The sequence below is a fragment of the Peromyscus leucopus genome, chromosome 3 (assembly GCF_004664715.2).
Source record: "Peromyscus leucopus breed LL Stock chromosome 3, UCI_PerLeu_2.1, whole genome shotgun sequence".
NCBI classification, from domain to species: domain Eukaryota; kingdom Metazoa; phylum Chordata; class Mammalia; order Rodentia; family Cricetidae; genus Peromyscus; species Peromyscus leucopus.
The window spans coordinates 89201566-89223420 of record NC_051065.1 but is presented as its reverse complement, the minus strand read 5'-3'; the positions used below and the strand labels follow the sequence as shown (position 1 = coordinate 89223420).

At 48.7% G+C, this 21855-nt stretch overlaps 1 protein-coding gene and 1 non-coding gene across 3 annotated transcripts in view; one reads left to right on the top strand and one right to left on the bottom strand.

Moving 5' to 3' along the window:
- Positions 1-958: 958 nt before the first annotated feature.
- LOC114681609 lies at positions 959-1067 on the bottom strand. The gene has a single exon (XR_003732924.1). It is a non-coding gene; the product is annotated as a U6 spliceosomal RNA (small nuclear RNA).
- Positions 1068-4666: 3599 nt separating this feature from the next.
- The window catches only part of Tcf7l1 (transcription factor 7 like 1), a 166455-nt gene continuing 149266 nt past the window's right edge, over positions 4667-21855 (top strand). Inside the window, exons 1-3 of one of the 2 annotated variants that reach the window (XM_028855171.2) lie at positions 4667-5207; positions 5301-5364; positions 5588-5715. In XM_028855171.2, the coding sequence (XP_028711004.1) occupies positions 4965-5207; positions 5301-5364; positions 5588-5715 (435 nt within the window). In that variant the 5' untranslated portion in view covers positions 4667-4964. The remainder of the gene's footprint in view (positions 5208-5300; positions 5365-5587; positions 5716-21855) is intronic. The other variant, XM_028855172.2, reaches the window with a different exon arrangement.

The following is a 21855-nucleotide window of genomic DNA, read 5'->3' as shown; positions in this document are numbered from 1 at the left end:
CTTAACCTTCTGAGCCATCTCTTCAGGCCCCAACAATTTAAATTTTTATTCATTTCTCTCTCTCTCTTCTCTCCTCTCCTCTCTCTCTCTCCCTCTCTCTCCTCTCTCTCTCCTCCCTCCCTCCCTCCTTCTCTCTCTCTCTCTCTCTCTCTCTCTCTCTCTCTCTCTCTCTCTCTCCCCCTCTCTCCCTTTCTCTCCCTCTCCCCCTTCCCCCCATCATCCACCCACCCACCCACCCATCTGTGTGTGCATGCGGAGGTCAGAGCATGTCAGACTGGAGGTCCTGGGGATTGAATTTTGGTCTCTAGGCTTGCCTTTAATTATTGAGCCATCTCATAGGCCCTGATTGAATTCCTGAATGATAAGTAAGTTCTTATTCCTGGAATAGATGCAATTTATCATAATTTATTATTCTTTCCATAAAGAACTGAATTCAAAATATTTTAGATAGTTAAATTTATGGTAATGAGAAACACTGTCTTTTTTTGGGGGGGTTGTTTTTTGTTGTTTTTTGTTTTTTTAAGACAGGGTTTCTCTTTGTAGCCCTGGCTATCCTGGAACAGGTTCTGTAGACCAGGTTGGTCTCGAACTCACAGAGATCCACCTGCCTCTGGCTTCCGAGTGCTGGAATTAAAGGCATGCACCACTACCATCCCATTTTTCTTCCTTTTTTTTTCCTTAGTTTTTTTTTTAATTTATTCTTCTCTTATATATTGCATCCCAACCACAGTTTCCCCTCCTTCCTCTTCTCCCAGCCCCTCCCCACCACATCCCTCTCCTTGAGACCCACTCCTTTCCCTTCAGTAAAAGGCAGGCCTCCCATGTTTATCAACCAAACATGACTGTCAAGTTATAATAAAACTAGGCACATGCCCTCATATCAAGGCTGTATGAGGTCACCCAGTAGAAGGAAACAGGTCCCAAGAGCAGGCATAGTCAGAGATAGCCCCCACCCCTAAAACATATGGAACACCTCACGAATTTGCATGTCATCCTTGTGCAAGGGCTATATTCATCTTCTCTGTATCGTTCCAATTTTAGTATATATGTGCTCCCATAGCAAGCATGTATCTATCTTTTTGTTTTGTTTTGTTTTGTTTTCGAGACAGGGTTTCTCTGTGTAGCTTTGTGCCTGTCCTGGAACTCACTCTGTAGCCCAGGCTGGCCTCGAACTCATAGAGATCTGCCTAGGTCTGCCTCCCAAGTTCTGAGATTAAAGGCATGCGCCACCACCGCCCAGCTGTATCTTTCTTTTCTTATGGTGTCTGTGCTGGCTAGTTTTATGTCAGCTTGACACAAAATAGAGTCATCTGAGAGGTGGGAACTCAGTTGAAAAAAATACCTCCATAAGAGCAGGCTGCAGATAATCCTGCAGGGTGTTTTCTAAATTAGTGATTGATGTGGGAGGGCCCAGTCCATTGTGGGTGGGGCCACCCCGAGCAGGTGGTCCTGGGTTCTATAAGAAAGCAGGTGATGGCACACGCCTTTAATTCCAGCACTCAAGAGGCAGAGGCAGGTGGTCTCTGAGTTCGAGGCCAGCCTGGTCTACAGAGTGAGTTCCAGGACAGCCAAGGCTACACAGAGAAACCCTGTCTCAGAAAAATTAAGAGAGAGAGAGACAGAGAGAGAGAAAGGAAGAAAAGAAAGGGAGGAAGAAGGAAAGGAAGAAGACTGAGCAAAGAATGGAAAGCAAGCTAGTAAATTACACACACACACACACACACACACACACACACACACACACACACAGCCTCTGCATTAGCTCTTGCCTCCAGGATCCTGACCTGCTTGAGCTCCTGCCCCTCGATGCTTTTGGTGATGAACTGTCATATAAAACTGTGAATGAAACCAACCCTTTCCTCCCCAAGTTGCTTTTGGTCATGGTGTTTCATCACAGCAATAGTAGCCATGACTAGGACAAATGTACCTTGTTGTCATGTGAAGATTATGCAGAGGGCTGGGAACATAGCTCAGGTAACAGAGGCTTGCCCAGCATCCACAGAATGGGCCCTCCCCTTGATGCCCAGCACTGCACAAAACTAGGCAAGGTAGCACATGGTGGTGGACAAGAGTGTATTGTATGTACATGTGAGTGCCGATGCCTACACAAGCTGAAAGATGGTCTCGAACCCCCTGGAACTCAGTTACAGGAGGTTGTGTTGCCTCTTATGGGTGTCGGGAACCAAATTTGGGTCCCTTTTAAAACTCTTAAGTGTTGAGCCATCTCTTAAGTTCCTATTTATTTTTTGAGACAAGTTTTCACAAGACATAGCCCCGGCTGGCCTTCAACTTACTACATAGCCCAAGCTAACCTCTGGCTTTGAATTTATGACTCTCCTGTCTCTTTGCCTGGAGCTGGGATTACACACATGTGCCCTCATGCATGGCGTACACATACTTTTTAAATTTATTACTTTCCCTGTGCCATACACCTCTTTGAACACTAACAAACACAATTCCACAAGGTCAGAGCGTCTGCTGGATGAATTGGGTGGATGTGACAGTTCCTTGTGAGAGAGCATCAAGATTGTCTCTAGCTTTTCACTGTGGTGAACACGCTCTTCCAGGTTATTTCCTTAGTACAGAATCCTAGAAGTACAAGGGTGAGTCAAAGCATTTGCACTTTTAAAGATTTTCCAAGGTATTGCCAAACCTCCTTTCGGAAAGCTTACCAGGGCAATGCCTAGAGCCCTGGGTGCTTCTATGCACAGGGCCAAGCCTGGGTGTCACCTTTCCTTTCTACCTGTGCCAATCTGATAGGTGAGAAAATGCTGTTCTCTACTGCTTCTATTTGCATTTCTTCCAAGTTGACGGTGTGGTCGGCTGCCAACCGCTCACTCCTAAAGATCATAGGTCCACGGCCTAATCCCTGGAGCCTATGCATGAGGTCAAGGGGTCTTTCAAGATTTGATTCATCTATCAATCTTAGCCTGGCAGATAGGTGATCCTGGGTTAGTGGAGCGGTCCTGAAATGCTATTACGGGGCTCCAGTGTGACCACAGATAACAGAAATTAGCAACGTGTGGTCCAAAGTTAGAGTGCCAATGGCCCCAGATGCTAGCCAGAGGTAAGGGATAGACTCTCATTGGAACCCTCAGAGGGAATATGGTTCTATCAATTCATTCTTTATCTCCTTCCTCTACCCCTTCCTTTCTCTTCCCTCTCCTTCCCCCCGGGGGTGGGGGGTTGAACTCAGGACCTTATATGCTAGGCCAGCTCTCTACCATTGAGACCAGACTGGCCTTGAACTCAGAGATCCTCCTGCCTCTGCCTCCCCATGCTGGGATTAAAGATGTGTTTGTTAGTTTGTTTTTAAAGACAGGGTCTCTCTATGCATCCCTGGATGTCCTGGACCTCACTATGTAGACCAGGCTGGCCTCAAACTCACAGAGATCCACCCACCTCTGCCTCCCCTCCCAGGTTTTGGGATTAAAGGTGCAGACCACCATACCTAGCTTTAAGTTATGTTTAAAACATTTAAACATATTCTCATACTGACTTCTAGACTGTGTTTAAAATTTATATTGTCACCAATAGTTCCCTACTATAGACGACTCCAAGTGGCATTACTTCCCTGCTTCCTAGCTGACTGACTGAAGATGTATGAATCTATCTAGTCTGCTGGGGACTGAACAAAGGACCTCATGAACACTAAATACACACTCAACCACTGAGCCACGTTGTCTCCATCTTTCATGCTTACTTGTGAGTGAATGAATTCATAAGGCATGGCCCATATGTAGAAGCTGGAGGACAACTGGAAGGGGGTCTGTTGTCTACTTCAGCTGTATGGGGACGAGAGACATGGAACTTAGGTCATAGGACTTGATGGCAAGAGCCTCACCTGCTGAGCCATCTTGTCAGCTCGTAAATGCTCTCTGGTAATTGGTTTATTATGCTTGTTGGCTATCAAGGCAGCTTCATGATCAGCTTTGGAAGTTCTGGTTGATAATTTCTCTTTAAAATGAATACAATCAAAATCTCTTTTGAATCCAAGAGTATTGGATTTCACATTTTTTCCCCAGCTCTAGAGAAAGTGATCTTCAGGAGTACCTTACGCAGGACGTGATCAAAAACAGTTTGGGGCCAGGAATGCGTTGGTACACCACAGCAAAGAGGAGGGAAGGCCGCTCAGCTTGTTTCGAAGTTTCCTAAAAATTCTCCAGTCTTTCGCTTTATGCATCCGGTTGGGTAGAAGGATTGATTGGATCCTGCGCTGAGGAACCGCAGGCGGAGTGGTTTTGTGCGCAGCAGTTCTGCGAGTCCTCGGCTTTCCCGCAGGGGGCAGTGCCGTCTGCCAGTAAGGTGGGAGCAGAGTGGGAACCCGCGCGGAGTTCTGGGGGTTGTTTGCAAAGAAAGTTAGGAGATGCGTTGGAGTGCGAGCCAGACTCTCAGGCTTTGCGGGAGGGTGAGAGAAGGACCTCCCAGGGTACCCATGGGATTCAGCGGAGGGGATCTGGATAAGTATGAGGAGTAGGGCGGTTGTACAAGGAGGGGAGGTACAGTCCCCGGAAGATGCAAGCGAGCAGGACGCGAGGGTGAATGCGAGTATGCGTGCACGCGCTGCAGTTCTCCCGGTTCCGCGAGGCGCGGGTGTCAGCTTGCAGCCGGGGCTCCTCCCTCCGGCCCCCCTGCCCCGCCGGGCGGTCCCTCCCTCCTTCCCCATCGCCCCTCCCCGGCGGGCCAGGCGCTGGGACGCCCCGGCCGAGCAGGCGGCTGTGGTGGCGGCGGCCAGTTTGGGAACCCTAGGCTCCGTGCTGCGGGGACGATCGGGCACCGAGTGTCTCCTGTCCCGGCTGGGCGGTGTTGGGCCCGCTTCCCACGGAGCCACGCCCTGTCAAAACTTTGTCGCTGCAGCGGCCAAACGATCGGAGCCGGGCCAGCGAGCGGGAGGGAGGGGCGCCGGGCCGGGCCAGGCAGGGCGCGGGGTTCCGAGCGCAGCGGCCCCGGCCCGTGGCCCCACCATGCCCCAGCTCGGTGGTGGCCGCGGTGGCGGTGCCGGCGGGGGAGGCGGTGGCTCCGGAGCCGGGGCAGCCAGCGGAGGAGACGACCTCGGAGCGAACGACGAGCTGATCCCCTTCCAGGACGAGGGGGGCGAAGAGCAAGAGCCCAGCAGCGACAGCGCTTCGGCGCAGCGGGACCTGGATGAGGTCAAGTCGTCCCTGGTCAATGAATCGGAGAATCAGAGCAGCAGCTCGGACTCGGAGGTAAAGGGATTCCTAGGGTCAGTCCCACTGGGGGACCCGGGTCCCGCTCCCGCTCACCCGAGGCCCTCGCCTTTGTGTCTGTCTCCTCCACAGGCGGAGAGGCGCCCGCAGCCCGCCCGGGACGCTTTCCAGAAGCCGCGCGACTATTTCGCCGAAGGTACGTGCCTTCTCCTCCAGTCTCCACTCTCCGGCCGGCAGCGATCGGCGCTACCGGTCCCCATGGCCGGGTGGCGGAGCCCCTGTTCTCCTCCCATCTCTGCAGCGACCACTCTGGAGCTCACTCGAGGGGAACTCGGGTTCCAGATTCCCGCCTGGAGTTCCAGATCGCTGTGCTGTCTCGGGGACCCCTGACCTCACTCCGCTTTGGTTTTTGTCCGCAGTGAGAAGGCCCCAGGACGGCGCTTTCTTTAAGGGACCTGCGTACCCTGGGTACCCTTTCCTGATGATTCCCGACTTGAGCAGCCCGTACCTCTCCAATGGACCCCTGTCTCCTGGTGGAGCGCGCACCGTAAGTGTCAGTCCAGCTGTGCCCGGACCGGTGGGCGCCGGGCCCCCCGCGGGATGAGCCCCCAGGCTCGGCGGTGGTGTGGGGGATGGGGCCTCCTGCGTCGATCCTGGGCAGAACTTGTTTGCGGAGTTAAACTCCCCTGTGGCGGCCTAGTATGGGACTGCGCTGGCCAGTGCGGGGATGAAAGTAAAGATCTTTTAACTTCTCGCCTTTGGGAGCTCCTGCTCGCCTTCAGGAGATCGCGGCCTGGTGGGTCCTCCTCCCAACCTCCCAAATTCCTTGCTTCTTCCAAAGGAAAACTTGGATTTGTGCCTACTTTGGGGGGTGGGGGGGTGGTCTCGTTTTCCTTCCTGGAGACCAGTCAACTTTCCCTTTGGCAAGGAGGGAAGTTGGGCAAGGCCTGGAGGAGCCTGGCTTGAGATGTTGCCCCCTGACCTCCGGGTTCTCGGGGCTGCTGTGAGCTGTACAAACTCCTTAGTTCGTGTGGTTTATCCGCCACGCCTGTCCCCACCCCCAATCCTCACACCAGGGTCTCAGTTTTTCTGCAGAACTCTGGGTTTTAAACTCCTCGGGGATGGTTAGGAGGGCGACCCAAGGCATTCTTATTTGGCTTTTTCCCCCTTTTGTTGCCGGCTTTTCTCATTTAAAGCGAGCGCTGCGACACTTTAAACCTGTTAATGGGAGCGCATTGTGTGCTGTGTGCCTGGCATTTAGAGCGGTGATTAAGCAAATTGACCCGGCCCCAGACACTGTGCAAATGAGGGCGGATTCCTTCACCCTCTCTAGCTCTGAGCTCCCGCCCCTCTCCCCCGCGGGACGAGGGGTGCAGTTCGGGGCTGGCGAGGCCTTGGAGCCGCTATGACTCCACTCTCAGGGTTCCTGTGCTGATGGGTCGGATGGTGGTGGATCTTGAGTGCACACCTTCCTGCCCTGCGGGGTTTGCGCATCATCGCTGCCTGCCACGGAGCCTCCCAGAGTCGGCGAGTTCATTCTCTGGGCTAGGCTCATGTAAAAGTTTGTCTTAAATATGATTATAATCATGGACTGCCAGGGAAGACGTGGGCGCTGAATGGTCGTTCCTGTGTCATTTCAGGGCCCTTTGATGGAGCCGGGTGGCTTCCATAGTTGGTGCAGTGTGTGTGTGTGTATATTCTTAACTGGGGTTGGGGGAAGTTCTGATGGATGAAGAAGGGCATGGCACCAGCACACACCTCTTGCCCTTGCCCTGGGATGGAGGGAGACTCCCACAGCTTTGGGCCTGCTGCACTTCAGGACACCCCAAGAAGTTCTTTTGAAAAGTGGGTGTTTGACCTAGGCCTTTGACGGTGTGTGCAAATGTTGGGGGACACCCCTAGCCCCCGTCCATTTTCCCTCCCGTGCCTGCAGGTGCAGGAAGTTCCCATATCTTTGTGTGTGTGTGAGACTTTATTTTAGTCTTTAGTCTTTAGGCCACTTTAGTCTCGTTCTCTGTTTTATCATCAGGCGCCACTAATGGCCAGATGTCAGCTCTGAGCCAGATCTTGAGAAGTTAAAAGTCACAGAAACATTCCATATAGGACTAATTCTCCTTCGGCTGGAGATTTCCTGCACACACCCAGGTCTTTTATTTATTTTTAACGTTTATTTATTTATTTTCTGCGTTGGTATGTCTGTGCACGTGGGTGTTTTTTGAAGCTTATGCCAGGGTACCTGTGTGGAGGTCAGACTACCTTTGGTAGTCAGTTGGATCCTCTCCTTTCTGCCTCGTGAGTTCCCATGATCCAACTCAGGTCATCGGGCTTGGCCGGCCAGTGCCTTTCCCCACCAGCCATCTCTTAGCAGGGGGACTTTGATTCCCATCCCCCCCCCCCCCCCATGCCTGTGTCTTATCTCCCTGCTGAGCTGGCCAAACAGCAGAAGCTCAGCTCCCTCCGCTTTTGGTGTTTCTCACGTGCCTCCCTCTCGGCGAAGTTCACTGGTGTATTAGGGAAGTTTCTTCCTAGTTTTACTCAATCCTTGAACATCATGGCCAATAAGCAAAGCAGGTTAGAACACACTCAAGCCGTTGTTTGGACTGAAATTATTATTCTTGATAACCATATCAGTATAATTAATATGATTTCCATGGGAGGCAAGTGGTCACCCAGACAGAATTGGACCCCTGCTGTTTTCCAGTGAAAGTAGCTGGTAGATTGGAAGAAGATTCTTGGATATATGATTCAGTCCGTCTTCTGCTTTCTAGGTCTTGTTGTTTCGCCTCTAAATTATGCAACTGTAAAGCTTTGCTGTTTTAAGGTCTTTAACTATTAAAACGGGGGATCCCACACTCGAAGTCAAAGTAGAGATTGGCTGCAGTGTTTTCCAGTTATTTACGGACTTAGGCATTGCAGACAGGGCCTAAGCATCTTCCCCCACTGGCATCTTTGCTTCTGGGACAGCAGGAGCTACCCAGTCTTGAAGTCAGGCTGTCTTTCTCCATGGACCAGCTCTGCTTTCCGCTCTGGCTTGGTTGGGATGCTGGGAAATGATCTCTTCCGGAGACTCTTTAGGGGAGAGGGCACCTTACCCTGGGGTAAAGGCCAAGTTTTGAGACAGGGTCTCGTTATATAGTTCAGGCTGGCCTTGAACCCGGATCCTCCTGGGTTAGTCTCTTGACTGCTAGGTTGAAGGATGTGTCACCATAAGTGTGCGTCTCTTTTCCTGGGGAACCTGAGGTTTGTGGAGAATGGAATAACCGCCCCCATTTTCTACTATTCCTAGTACTTGGAATTGTTATGAGATAACGTCTTACAGTCTAGTCCTGGCTGACCTAGGACTGCTGTATAGTCGAGGCTGGCCCTGAACTTGCTGTGATTCCCTTGCTGACTTCACAGGCCTATGCCCACCACACCTGACTGTGCCTTCAGTCTAGAGGTGACTTTGGGCAGGTTTACGAGACCACATAGGTGATGTTGACCACAATTTTGCTAAGAAAATGTAAATTAAGCCAAGCATAGTGGCACATGCCAATAATCCTAGCACCTCGAAGACTGCTAAGACAGGGGCATCACTGCATGTCTGAGGACAGCCTGGGCTACTTAGCAAGAGCCTCTCTCCACAACAGAAACAAACAAACACTGATGAACAAAATCAAGTGGATGCCAGAAAACAGTGTTGAAGGTAAAGAACGCATTGGATGTGGTCCTCGAGAGAGCGTCATACAGTAGAGTAGTGTGTGGCCACTGTGTGAGTGCTAATCACATCTGAGAAAGGGGCGTGTCTAGGGAGAGGCTCTGAGCACTGTGTATAAATTTAGGAGTCGCTGCCCAGAAGCACACATTTTCGTCAGGCTGTCCAGATCACTTCTGTGTCGCTGTCCTGGGCTTTAAGTGTGTGCTGACCTCTAAGTACTCTCTATATTATGCTTCCTGAGGACTGTCTTGCCAACATCCTTGATGTGCCCCCATCCTGTTCCGCCAGACAAACAGAAATCTCTAAACACACAGAGCAAGGTTGTTTTGCGGGGATTAATGTAACAACCAAGGAAAACTTTTTCTTTCTTTTTAAAAAACAATTCATATACTCTGTTATATTTTATTTATTATTTTTTTTGGGGGGGTCACATATACCATGTCAGGACAGTGTGGGAGTCAGTTCTCTCCTGTCGAGTGGGTCCTGGGGATCGAACTCAGGTCATTAGGCTTGGTGGCAGGCACCTTACCCGCTGAGCCAGCCAGCCAGCCTCAACCCCACCCCCTTTTTTGCAGATCAGTCTAAACATGCTGTTTTTGGTAAAATTCTTTTAAGTCATTTCATCTAAATATAACTTCTGTTCCATTTTTGCTAAATATAACTCTTGAGTTCAATGAGGGCTTTTCGCATAGAGGGAGCTTTTGGGAGTGCCCTGTCTGTGTTACTGAAATTTTGGCACTTGGGTTGCTGGGGTGACATTTGGTTTCAAACTCTGAGGTGGGATGTGAGTCCTGTCAGTCTTTTCTTTGGGTAGGTGGATCTGGCAGGGAATATCTGACTTGCCTTGTGATAATTTTAGAAACCTATGGCTTAACCTCATTCTCCACTGGTCTCATTCCTAGGGCTTCTCGAGGAAAGGTGGTCCAGTGTGTAGATACACATGACTGTTAACAGTATTCCATCCTTAACAGTAAACTAACCGCATTGCAGTGTTTTGTTTGTTGGTGGTTTGTGTGTGTGTATGGTGGTTTTGCCTGCATGTGTGTCTGTGCACCATGTGTGTGAAGTGTCCTTGGATCCCCTAGAACTGGAGTTGCGGATGCTTGTGAGCCACCATGTGGGTGCTGGGAATGGAACCCGGACCTCTGTAAGAACAGCCAGTGCTCTTAACCACTAAGCCATCTCGACACCTAGAGACTTGAAATGTTAACCAATAGAATTGTAGAATGAAAAAAAAAAAATCAGCCCACTGGAAACCTTTTGGGTTTTGTTTGTTTGTTTGTTTGTTTGTTATTTGAGGCAGGGTTTCTCTGTGTAGCCCTGGCTGTGCTAAAACTCACAGTGTAGACCAGGCTGGCCTTGAACTCACAGAGATCCACCTGCCTCTGCCTCCCGAGTGCTGGGACTAAAGGCGTGCGTCACCACCTTTCGTAATGAGAGGGTTATACTCATAGTCCTAGTAGAGGCTTTCATTTGCTATACTGAGGGTACTCGAGATTTGCATACTTGCAATTAATTCATCTGTAACTCCTTGACGACTTTATCTGTTGTGTGTTGAGTGCTTATCCTGGACAGTGCTAAGGGTCTGGAGGGATAAGATAAGATGCATTAGACCAGATCTTTTGCCTATAAGATTCAAAACTTGAGTTAGGAAACAGTAGTAGCATTGGCACTTTACAAGGATACAAGGAAGTTTATGTTAAGAGGTAATTAAATCTGGAAGGGTGTTTTTTAGAATAAGAAATTTGGAAAAATGGCTTTGAATTAAGATGTTTTAAGGAAGGCCAGTGGCAGAGGTAACTTTAACCTAGTCCTTGGAACCCACTCTTTGTTGTTGTTGTGTGTGTGTGTGGGGGATCAGTGTCTTGGTATGTATCTCCAGCTGCTCTGGTACTAGCCATGTAGTTCAGGCTGTCCTCACACTCATGCCAATCATCCTTCCTCAGCCTGCTCAGTGCTACCGTGTGCTACTGTGACCAGCTTGTTTTAGTTCAAACTAATTCTTGTTAACTATAAAGAAGTTAAATAGCCTTGGTATATTTACTTATCTTTGCTCTGATCTTGAGATGGAAGCCAAGGAGGGAGAAAAGTCTATAGTTGCAATGGAACTTACTGTGTTCTAGTTGCCTGGCATGATAAGGTGCATGTTAAGCCTTGGATGCTAAGAAAGAAATCTGTCCTTTATTTTTGTTTTTCGAGACAGGGTTTCTCTGTGTAGCTTTGCGCCTTTCCTGGATCTCTCTCTGTAGCCCAGGCTGGCCTCGAACTCACAAAGATCTGCCTGCCTCTGCCTCCTGAGTGCTGGGCTAAAAGCATGCGCCACCACCATCCGGCTAAGCAATCTGTCCTTACTCAGGAGGCAGTAGAGATGTACCTGCCAGTCGGTAGAGAACTTGCCTAGCGTGCTTGAGGCCCTGGGTTCAAGCTCCAGCAACACACACACACACAAAGTTATGTCAAAAAGTACTGTGACTTAAAGACATCCTACCTCTGCCTAAAAAGGTGAGGAGGTCGAAGGGCAGGACCTGGACACAGAGCTGCACTGTGGAGGAGACTCACAGGAGCCAGGCAGAGGTGAAAAGGTTTGCATGTCAGAGGACAGGAAAGGCTGCATTGGAGGGGGGCGGGGTGGTGCCCGGATGGAAAGTAGCTGCTGTCACATGCCACTGCTCGTACCTGAGCCTGGATGACTTAGGAATTACTCCAGCAGGCGGGATACCGGCCTTCTGTCTTTGCCACCCTGGTGCTGGACAGAAGCTCCACAAATAATTTGCCAACAGCGGAGCTCCAACAGGCTGTGAGAGGCTCCGGTTTGGAGGAAGTGCTTGGTGTCAGTGGGGACACAGTGGGTCCAAGGGGTATGTTTTCCCCAAGGGGGAAGGGTGTGGGAGAAGGGGGAAGGATGCGCGGAGCAGGGAAGGCAGTCACTGAAGGGGATCTCACTGCTAAGGGAATGTGAGTAACCTGGAAGGGAAAGGAATGACTCTCTCTCTCTCTCTCTCTCTCTCTCTCTCTCTCTCTCTCTCTCTCTCTCTCTGTGTGTGTGTGTGTGTGTGTGTGTGTGTATGGATGTTTTTCTGCCTTATATGTAGGTGTACCATGGTGTCCTGGAAGTCCAGAAGAGGGTGTTGGGTCCCTTGGGACTGGAGTCACTGGTGTTTGTAAGCCATCCTGTGGGTGCTGGGAATCGGACCCAGGTCCTCTGGAAGAGCAGCCGGTGCTCTTAACTTCTGGGCCATCTCTCCAGCCCCATAATTCACTTTCTTCCTAGGGTTGCCTGAAAGATAATGGACGTTTAGACTCTAGTCAACCCATTGAAGAAGCCTGGCTGTGGAAGGGAAGGGCGGAGCTACCGTCTGCAGCCTGCTGGAGAAAGCGAAGTGCCCTGAGGGTTCGGGGACAGAGCTTGTTCTGGGGTAGTCGGACAGGATTTGAAATGAGTAGAGGAGAAGAGATGGGAACTTTGGCATGGAGGCGAGATCCTTCCTTCAGCAAGGGAAGATACTCTTTGTAGGCACCCCACTTTACAGACTAGCTCCCACTGAACATGATGTAGGAAAATGATGATGTAGGAAAACGCAGAGGCAGGCTTGGTAGACATCGGGGGACTCTTGTGCTGCATGGCTAGATGGACTTTTCTAAAAAAGATTTGTTTTATTTTTAAATACTTGTATGTGTGCCTATGAATGCAGTGCCCGTGAATGCGGGTGCCCACAGAGATCAGAGGTGCCAGAGCCTCCTCCAGCTGGAGTTGAGGGAGGTCATGAGCAATCCAGCATGGGCGCTGGAAACAAAACTCGTCCTTTGCAAGAAGAGCAAGTGCTGTTAACCTCTGAGCCATTGTCCCAGCCCCTGGCCGGCCTTTTTATACTCAGTAAAACCAAGGGAGAGTTGGCTGTAGGGAGGGTCCTGGAATTCAGTTGACCTTGTTTTTTTTTTTTTTTCTTTCTCTTAAAAACATTTTTATATTATTATTATTATTGTTCCACACAAGGGGGCAAACCAATCTCTGGAAATTTATTTTAAAGTAAAATGAAAACCTCTGCCATTACACTAAGTTTTTGTTTTTTTGAGACAGGATTCCTTTGTGTAGCCCTGGCTGTCCTGGATCCCACTCTGTAGACCAGGCTGGCCTCGAACTCACAAAGATCACCTGCCTCTGCCTCCCGAGTGTTGGGGTTAAAGGCGTGTGCCACCACTGCCCTGCTTACACTAAGATTTTTAAAAACAAATTATTATGTGTGTGCTTGAGAGTTGGGGAGTGGGAAGTGCCCCAGTGTGTATATGGAGGAGAGGACAGCGGTGTGCGGTTGGTTCTCTTCCTCCACCTCTACATGGATTCTGGGCTTCCACTCAGGTTGCCAGGTTTCGAAGGAGCACCTCTGCTGCCCGTATGCCACCTTGCAGGCCCCCACAGGTGGCCTTTTGACCCTCTTGCCCTTATGTCCTGAATGTTGGGATTACAGACATGTGCTACTAGACCTGGTTTGTGCCATGCAGGGATAATCCCGGGGCTTCATGCGTGCTGGACACATGTTTAAACCAGTGCACTGCGTCCTTCTGTCTTCTAAACGGGATCAGACAGAGGAATGAATGCCACATGCTCACTTTCTAACCCTTTGGCACGTGGCGGCGGAAGGGATGAAGCCGGGAAAGGGACTCGGCCTTTGCTCTGCCCACTTTTTCCCAGGCACTGGTTTCTTCCCAAATGCACCCAGTAACATAAATATACCCTTTGTTACTTTACTTGATAACTTTAAGGTTATAAAGCAAATTTCTAAATCCTAAATCTTTCCTTTTCCATTGTGTTTATAATCTAAAGTTTTTGTTTTTGTTTTGACAAAGCTATATACTCTTAGCTGACCTAGAACTGACTATGTAGACCAGGCTGGCCTTGAACTCAAGAAGAAAAGCCTGCCTGTGCCTCCTGAGTATTGGGATCAAAGCGTGCACCGTCATGTCTGGCTTGAGATTTCTGTTTTTAATTTTTATCTTATGTGTATGAGGGTTTGCATGTATGTTTGTGCACCAAGTGTGTGCGGTGCCTGTGTGTGCCAAGAGAGGGCATCAGGGCCTCCTGGGACTGGAGTTACAGGTGGTTGGGTGTGGATGCTGGGACTTGAACCCTGGTCTTCTACAAGAGCAGCCAATGCTTTTTACCACGGAGTCATCTCTCCACTTTCCCAAAACCCTGCCTCTAAAATAAACAAACAAGCAAATAAATAAATGCCAGAGACCATTCTGTTCTAACACTTCATTGCTGGCAAATGTGTAGCAAAGGGCTGTTCTTGAAAGGGTATAAACGGTCTCACCCTATTTGGAAAGCACTTGGCAATGGCTACTAAAATCTCAGTGTTTTTCATAGTTTCTGACCTGCTAGGAAGTAGGCACTTGTTAACCCCATTCTGCGGCTGTGCAAACGGACTTGTAGAGGTCAAGTGTGTCATACAAGGCCACACTATTGGCCATTTCGAGCACCAGGGTTTGAACTTGGTTGGGTCCGAAGTCCAGAACAGCTCTTTCTTTTTCCCCATGACTTTACACATAAGCCTGGTATCACTGGCCGTCTCTAGGGAAGGGCACTGGCTGGCTTCTCAGTGCAGAAATTCTGATATGACTATCAGCTCGGGTGGAGAGGGGTAGACTCACCTCGGCCTCACAAACAGGCACTGGGCACATCCCTTGTCTAATCAGCAGTGAGTGAGTGTGTGGCTGGAAGTGGTCCGGCCAGGACTTTGCTGTTGAGGGTCAGTAACCTTTAACCCGCTGCCCAGGGACTTCACCACCTGCGGGAAAAGCCATTATCTGGTGACATTTGGAAGCTGGAGACTGCTTTCTCCGAGTTGAAGTCAGGGAGGGTTGGAAGTGCACACAGGTGTGGCTTTGGTGTGGAAGAGGACCAGAGGGGAGGAGGAGGAGGGGGAGGAGGAGGGGACCCATCTGCTCTCCTTGCAGTTTGGATTGCAGTATGATTGGCTTAACAAACCACACCCTGGGAAACCAAGTGTGGAAGTGGTGTTTCCTTAGGGTGCCTTTTCTAAAATGCTTGGTCAGGTCAGTCCTTTCCTTATGCACTGCCCAAATAAACCCATCAGTCTCATGGATCTGTGACAGACTATGACAGCACCAATTTATTATTAAAGAGATAAATACTGGATATTTTCACAGTGATTATTTTAGGAATTGCAGAAGAGGTGTGTCTTTCTGTGTGTGTGTTATGGTTTGAAATTAGAAATTACGAAGTTCCATATTTTTTAAAGATTTATTTCCACTTACTTGTTATTTTATCTGTGTGCCTGTGTGTGTCTAAGTGAATATGTGTGTCTAAGTGAATGTATTATATCACAGGAGGCCAGGAGGAGGGTTTGAGGATTTCCTAGAACTGGAGTCATAGGCATTTGTGATCTGTTGGATGTGGATAGTGGATCTGGAGCTTGGGTCCTCTGGAGGAGTGGAAAGAGCTGTTAATCACTGAGAGTCTCTCCAGCCCCCAACATTCAGCATTTTTGCCTCTTACCAAACCACTTGGCAGATGGTCTCCTCCTGAAAGCCATGGTGCCTGGGGAAGGTCGGGCCTTCCAAGTTACTGTTGACAGAAGCCGGGTTCTTTATGAGGCAGAAGACCTAGCTGCTGCGAGGCACCAAATCCTTTTGGTTGGTTGTTTTTATTTTTCCAAACAGTTTCCTTGTGTAGCCCTGGCTGGCCTAGAAGCTCTGTAGATCAGGCTGGCCTTGAACTCAGGGATCTGCTTGCCCCTGCTTCCTGACTACTAGGACTAAAGGCATTCTCCACCGTGCCCAGAATCTTTAGTGAGGTTAAGTATCTTGCATCCCTCAAGGTGAATTGGGCCAGGGCTTGTAGAAATGACTGCAGAAAATGTGTGGAAAGCCAGGAAGCAGAGGAGAGAGAAAGAGAGAGAGGGAGGGAGAGAGAGAGAAAGAGAGAGAGAGAGAGAGGAGAAAAAGAAAAAAGGAGGTGTATCTGAAGATGAGAAAGAAAAACACAAGAAGTGGGAATGAGCAGTGCGCAAGTCAGATCAATTTACAAGTCCAGATTTGTTAGCCGTAGTGAGTAAGCTCAGCGATTATTGACCGGCCTAAAGCAAACACAAGTGAATGAATGATAGACACAAGACGGGGATCAGATGTGCTCTTTGGAATGTGACCCTCTGCCCAGGGAGCCGTACACCACAAAATCCTTCTGCATTTAAAATACAGCACCTACACACGCTAAATGATTTTATTTGTTACATTTGGCAATACAAATATTTAAACATCAGTGTTAAAAAAAAAAAAAAGTGGCCCTGTAAGTGCCTCCAGCGTCCCAAGGGTCTGTTAGAACTCTCTCCACAGTGAACGCCTGTGGGTATGATAGGATAATCTCCCTATCCTCCAGGAAGTTGTGAGATGAAGCCCAGGAGCCCTGAAGGTGGTAGAGCCTTGGGGGTAGGGGAGGGACCTGGTTCCCTGGAGGCTGCATTTTCCCCCAAAAAATAGGTGTGAGGGGCTGGAGAGACCCGGGTTCAATTCCCAGCACCCACATGGCAGCTCACATCTGTCTGTAGCTCCAGGATCCGACATCCTCACACAGACATACATGCAGGCAAAACACCAATGCAAATAAATAAAAATAAATAAATTATCAAAAATAAGTGTGAAAATACCGTTTGGAGCAAGAGTTAAAGAAATGGTTTATGCAAGCCAAGCAGTAAGTATTTCTCTCCCTTTCACTTAGTTAGGCCTCATTCATTCACTGACTGAGACAGGATCTCACTATACAGCTCCAGCTAGCTTGGATCTCTATATAGACCAGGCTGGGCTCAAACTTGAAGAGATCCGCCTGCCTCTGCCTCCCAAGTGCTGGGATTAAAGGAGTCCGGCAACATGATCCCTGTTCACTTGGGCACTTTTAGTGCCTGGGGAGGTTAGAGCCTTCAAGCAGGTCTATTTACAGCCCCAGAGATGGTGTTAATTGCTGTCTTAATCTTTCTCGATTCTGTGCTCTGTACTCCATTTAATCTGCCTGCATCTGTTGGCCTAGTCCATTGCTGACTTCCTACTTTGGACCTGCCCTGCCCTACTTTCTTGTGTAAATTGAATGTGCTCACACTTTCTTTCTTTTTTGGTTTGTTTTTGCTTTGTTTGTTTGTTTTTGTTTTGTTTTCCCCCCTCCTCCCCCGAGACAGGGTTTCTCTGTGTAGCCCTGACTGTCCTGGAACTCTGCAGACCAGGCTGGCCTCGAACTCACAGGGATCTGGCTGCCTCTGCCTCCTGAGGGCTGGCGTTAAAGGTGTGCGCTATCATCTCACCACCTCAGCCTGTGGTAGAACCTTCTAATTATTTATCTTCTTGGACTGTTTTCCAAGTGGGGTAATGTAGAGGAGAGCTGTGGTGGGTGTGGTGAAGTCTGTGAGATGAAACACTTTGCGCTTCTATTGATGTTTTCCAGCCTCAGCGTTTGTGTTATGATATGCTTGTCAGGGAAAGACCATCCTGTCACGGCTTTGCGAGGGAGAGGCTCGTCCTCACAAAGGGGTTCCCAGATAACATAAGAGAGCTGGCGGGGGAGGGGCCGGGATAGAGACTCTAGCCTCGAACCTCAGCCTATCTACAAGCTAGATGACCTGAGTTGGATCAACAAAACCCAAGTAAAAAGCCTGAGGCAATAATATGCATCTGTAATCCCAGAACTCCTGTAGGGGGCTAGGAAGCTGAGACGGGAAATACTCCGGAAACTTGAGGTTCAGGTAGCCTGGAGTATGCAGGAACAGTAAGAGAGGCAGGCCCTGCTTCAGCAAGGTGGAGGAGAGAACAAATTCCTGAAAGCTGTCCTCAGACTTCCACGTATGCACACACACAACCACACAACCACACTACGCAGATGCACACATAAACACACACACACACACACACACACACACACACACAGAGAGAGAGAGAGACAGAGAGAGAGAGAGAGAGAGAGAGAGAGAGAGAGAGAGAGAGAGAGAGAGAGAGAGAGAGAGTGTTAAAAACAAACCATGCACTTTAAATTTTCAAAAACAGGACCAATGCTGATGTAGCTCACCAGGAGAGTGCTTGCCCAGTGCGCTCAGGACCTTGGGTTCAATCTCAGCTCTATAAGAAAACAAAACCAAACAAAAACTTGTAATGCCTACTGTTGATAGTGTGTTTAAAAAGAGGAAGAGACACTTCCCTGGTCTGGGAGGAACTCAGTGTCAGGCTATGATTGATTATTATGGGTTTTTGCTCCCTGCCACCCAAAGAACAACTCTGGTCTACCTGTCTCTCTCAGGCTTTGGAATATCCTCTTCTTTCTGGTGAGAGCTTCCGTCTGCCACTGGGTTAGAATTGTGTCTGCCAGGGAGCTGGACATGGTGTGTCCACCTCAGGAAGGCTAAGACAGGAGGAGTAAGAGTCAAAGCCACCCTGTCTCAAATCATCCCCGCTCCCAAGCATGCTTGCCGAATTTCCCCAAGAAGTCTACTATATCTCTTTCTTTTTTTTTTCTTGTTTCTTTTTTCTAATGAATGAGTATCTTATGGGAAATAGGTAAGAGACTTAAGTATCATGTTCTGCACCAAACTTTTCCCACTGATTTTAGCAGCCTCCTGGGAGTCCCGCCGCCGCAGGTGATTATTATTCCTGTGGTGTTGGGCAGACAAATGGCCCGCTTTTTAAAACTTGACGCTGTAGCAGAAACAATGATTTCTCAGGTCACTGGTGTATTTGTGAATCCTAAGATGAAGGAACAAGGTGGTTTGGTCTGTCTTGGGGGAGAGGGGGCGAGGCAGAGTGGAAGTGGAGTGCTTCCCCAGCATCCATACTTGAGGCCTGAGTTTGAACCCCAGCACTCTAAACAACAACAACAACAACAAACAAACCAACAATTCCACCATCACCTCCAAAATACCCCGAACAAACAAAAATCAAAACAAAACTCCCCAAAACCAAGCAGGAGGAGCCAGGCTCTCTGTGGGTCTGCAGTCTTTGTCATGTCTGGGTCGGCGTGCTCTTATCAAGGGATGACCTAACAGTGATTTGGGAGGTGTTCTTTCCTGGTGAGATGTTTGAAGAGCAGAGGCGATGTTCTATTGTGCATTCAACATAGAATGTAAAGAATTTACTAGCTAAAGTCCATGGTTTTTATCTCGATGACACCTGTGGAACTTATCACAGTGTGATATTTATTTTATTACTTGGGTGGGGGCAGGATCTTGTTTCTGTAGCCCATTGGGGCCGAGAACTCAATCCTTTCGAAAACTGGCTGGTATTACAGGCTTGGGCCCCACCATGCAGCTCTAGAGTTACATTTTATTTTGTTGTTTTTTGAGGTGGACTCTTGCTCCGTAGCCCCTGCTGGCCTAGAACTCACAATCCCGCTTCAGCCTCCCGCGTGTTGGAATTACAGGCGGGCTGTAAATGTATATTCTCTAAAATTTTAAGTTAGATTTATTTATTTTATGTATGTAGCACAGCATGCTCATGGAGGTCGGAGGGCAACCGGTGGGAGCTGGTTTACCTCCTCCACCACCCGGGTCCTGGGGTGGGGCAGCAAGCTCTCTCTCTCTCTCTCTCTCTCTCTCTCTCTCTCTCTCTCTCTCTCTCTCTCTCTCCCCCTCCCTCCCTCTCTCCCTCCCCCCTCCCTCCCTCCCCCTCTCTCCCTCTCTCCTTTCTCCATGTCCAGCTTGCAGCACCATCCCAGCAAGGAGAAGAGCTCCCTCACCATCATCATCTTCTTTTCAAGCTCTGTTTCCAGGCTGCTTCCTAAGGAGATACTCAAGGGCTGCTGCCCCTCGGTGATGTCAGCACCTACCACCCTTACTTCATTGGCCAGTCCAAATGTACCAATGCAGTCTGTCTTCTTTCTTCTTCATTCATTACCTGCCTTTTCTGTCAGTGAAAGTACCTATCATCAACTGTTTAGTTCTTTTAGATCAAAGGGCACTAAATTAACATCCACAGATGAACTCCAACCTGACACTTTTTTTTTTCTTTTGGTTTTTCGAGACAGGGTTTCTCTGTGTAGCTTTGCACATATTCCTGGATCTCGCTCTGTAGCCCAGGCTGGCCTCAAACTCACAGAGATCTGCCTGCCTCTGCTTCCCGAGTGCTGGGATTTAAGGCGTATGCCACTACCGCCCGGCCCAACCTGACACTTTCATAAGTAAAAATTTATTAGAACACAGCTATGTTCATTCATTTGCACAGTGAGGGTACCTTTGCCTGATGAGGGACCTACTCCTAGTAGAGATGGAAGCCATATTGGCCGACAGAGTCATAAGATCTACTGACCAGCTCTTTACAGAGTTCACAGACCCTCACTGTGGGTCAAGTAAGGGAAGCAGAGTGAGCAGATGTTTAGAAACCTCCATGTAAATACTAAAGTACACATGTAAAGTACACAAGGGCACCAGGCCATACCATGGAGATTAGAAGCGAGATAAAATATGCCCATTGTATCTTAAAAACAGCTAATCAACGTCCTTGCTCTAAAAGACATCCTTCTCAGTAGACTCTCTTTGAGAGGGTGTCTCAATATGCAGCCCTGGTTAGCCTAGCCTGGAACTTGCTGTGTAGACCAAGCTGGCTTCAAACTCAGAAATCAGCCTACCTCTGTCACCTAGGAATGCTTGGCTTAAAAGTGTGCAGTACCACATAGGGCTTCAATATGCTCTCAATGCTGAGTCGTTTTCTCTAGTTACTTAATAATCGTAATTATACATAGCATTGCTTTATAGATAAAGCATCTTTCATACTTATATATTTTATTCTTTTGATTAAAAAAAAAAATCACCCTTTAATCCCAGCACTTGGGAGGCAGAGCCGGGTGGATCTCTGAGTTCGAGGCCAGCCTGGTCTATAGAGTGAGTTCCAGGACAGCAGGGCTACATGGAGAAACCCTGTCTGGAAAAACTAAAAAGAAAATCACATACAGCACTTCAGCAATTACTGGATGTGGCCGGAGAGATGGCTCGGCTGTTAAGAGAGCAAATTGCTCACGTAGAGGACCCCAGTTTGGTTTCTGGCACCCACTTCCAGTGACTTCACCTCCAAGAGAACTCTCTCCTGGACACCATAGGCACCTTCACTCACACGTGCACACACCTGCATCGTCACATACATATGTGTGTAATTAAAAGTAAATATAAAGGGAAAAAAAGCTCACTGGAGGGTGGTCACTCATTTCCCATAGAATGCCCATCTGACTTTGAGAGGGCATATACAGGTAATCAGAGGAGATCCAGTACCATGCCTCATCTCCTCGTTCCTAACATCACCGCACTGACTACAGACATTTGTCAGCTTATGAGAGCATCAGGTCATGGATCAGGTGGACATTCAGGTCTTACTAAGATGGAAGCCCTAGCTCAGGAAGCCCTGTTCAACGCTGAGGCCGAGGCTATGTTACTGAGGATGATCTTAAACTTGTGATCCTCCTGCCTCTACCTCCCACATGCTTGGGTTGTAGGCCAGCACCTCACTGTCCAGTTTATGCTTTATGTGGTCCTGGGGATCAAACCCAGGGCTTTGTGCATACCAGGCAAGCACTCTGCCAACCAAATTACATCCCAGCCCATGCGTTACTTTAACTTCAGGTTTTTTTTTTGTTTGTTTGTTTTTTCTTGCTAGTGGGTCAAACACAGGCCCTCACCAACGCCAGTGAAGTGCTCTACCACTCAGTGATATCCTTTAGCCCCTTATGTTTAATTTTGGGTGGCCAGTTTTTCTTGGATTTATATTCCAGAGGGCCCTGGCTATTAAATTTCGATTTCGATCAGTGTAACTCCGAGACACTGCCTTGAATATAAAGTCTGCCTTCAGTCTACATGTGTGTGAATACCTGATATTGTCTATTTATATTCCTCTCTGTGCACGGTACGTAATAAAATAAACACAAAAGCTTGTCTTCTTGGACATTTTTGGGGTAACAAGAGCAATCCTTGTGCACGTCTCTTGTCTTCCACGGTGTGGTTTTGATAAAGTCGA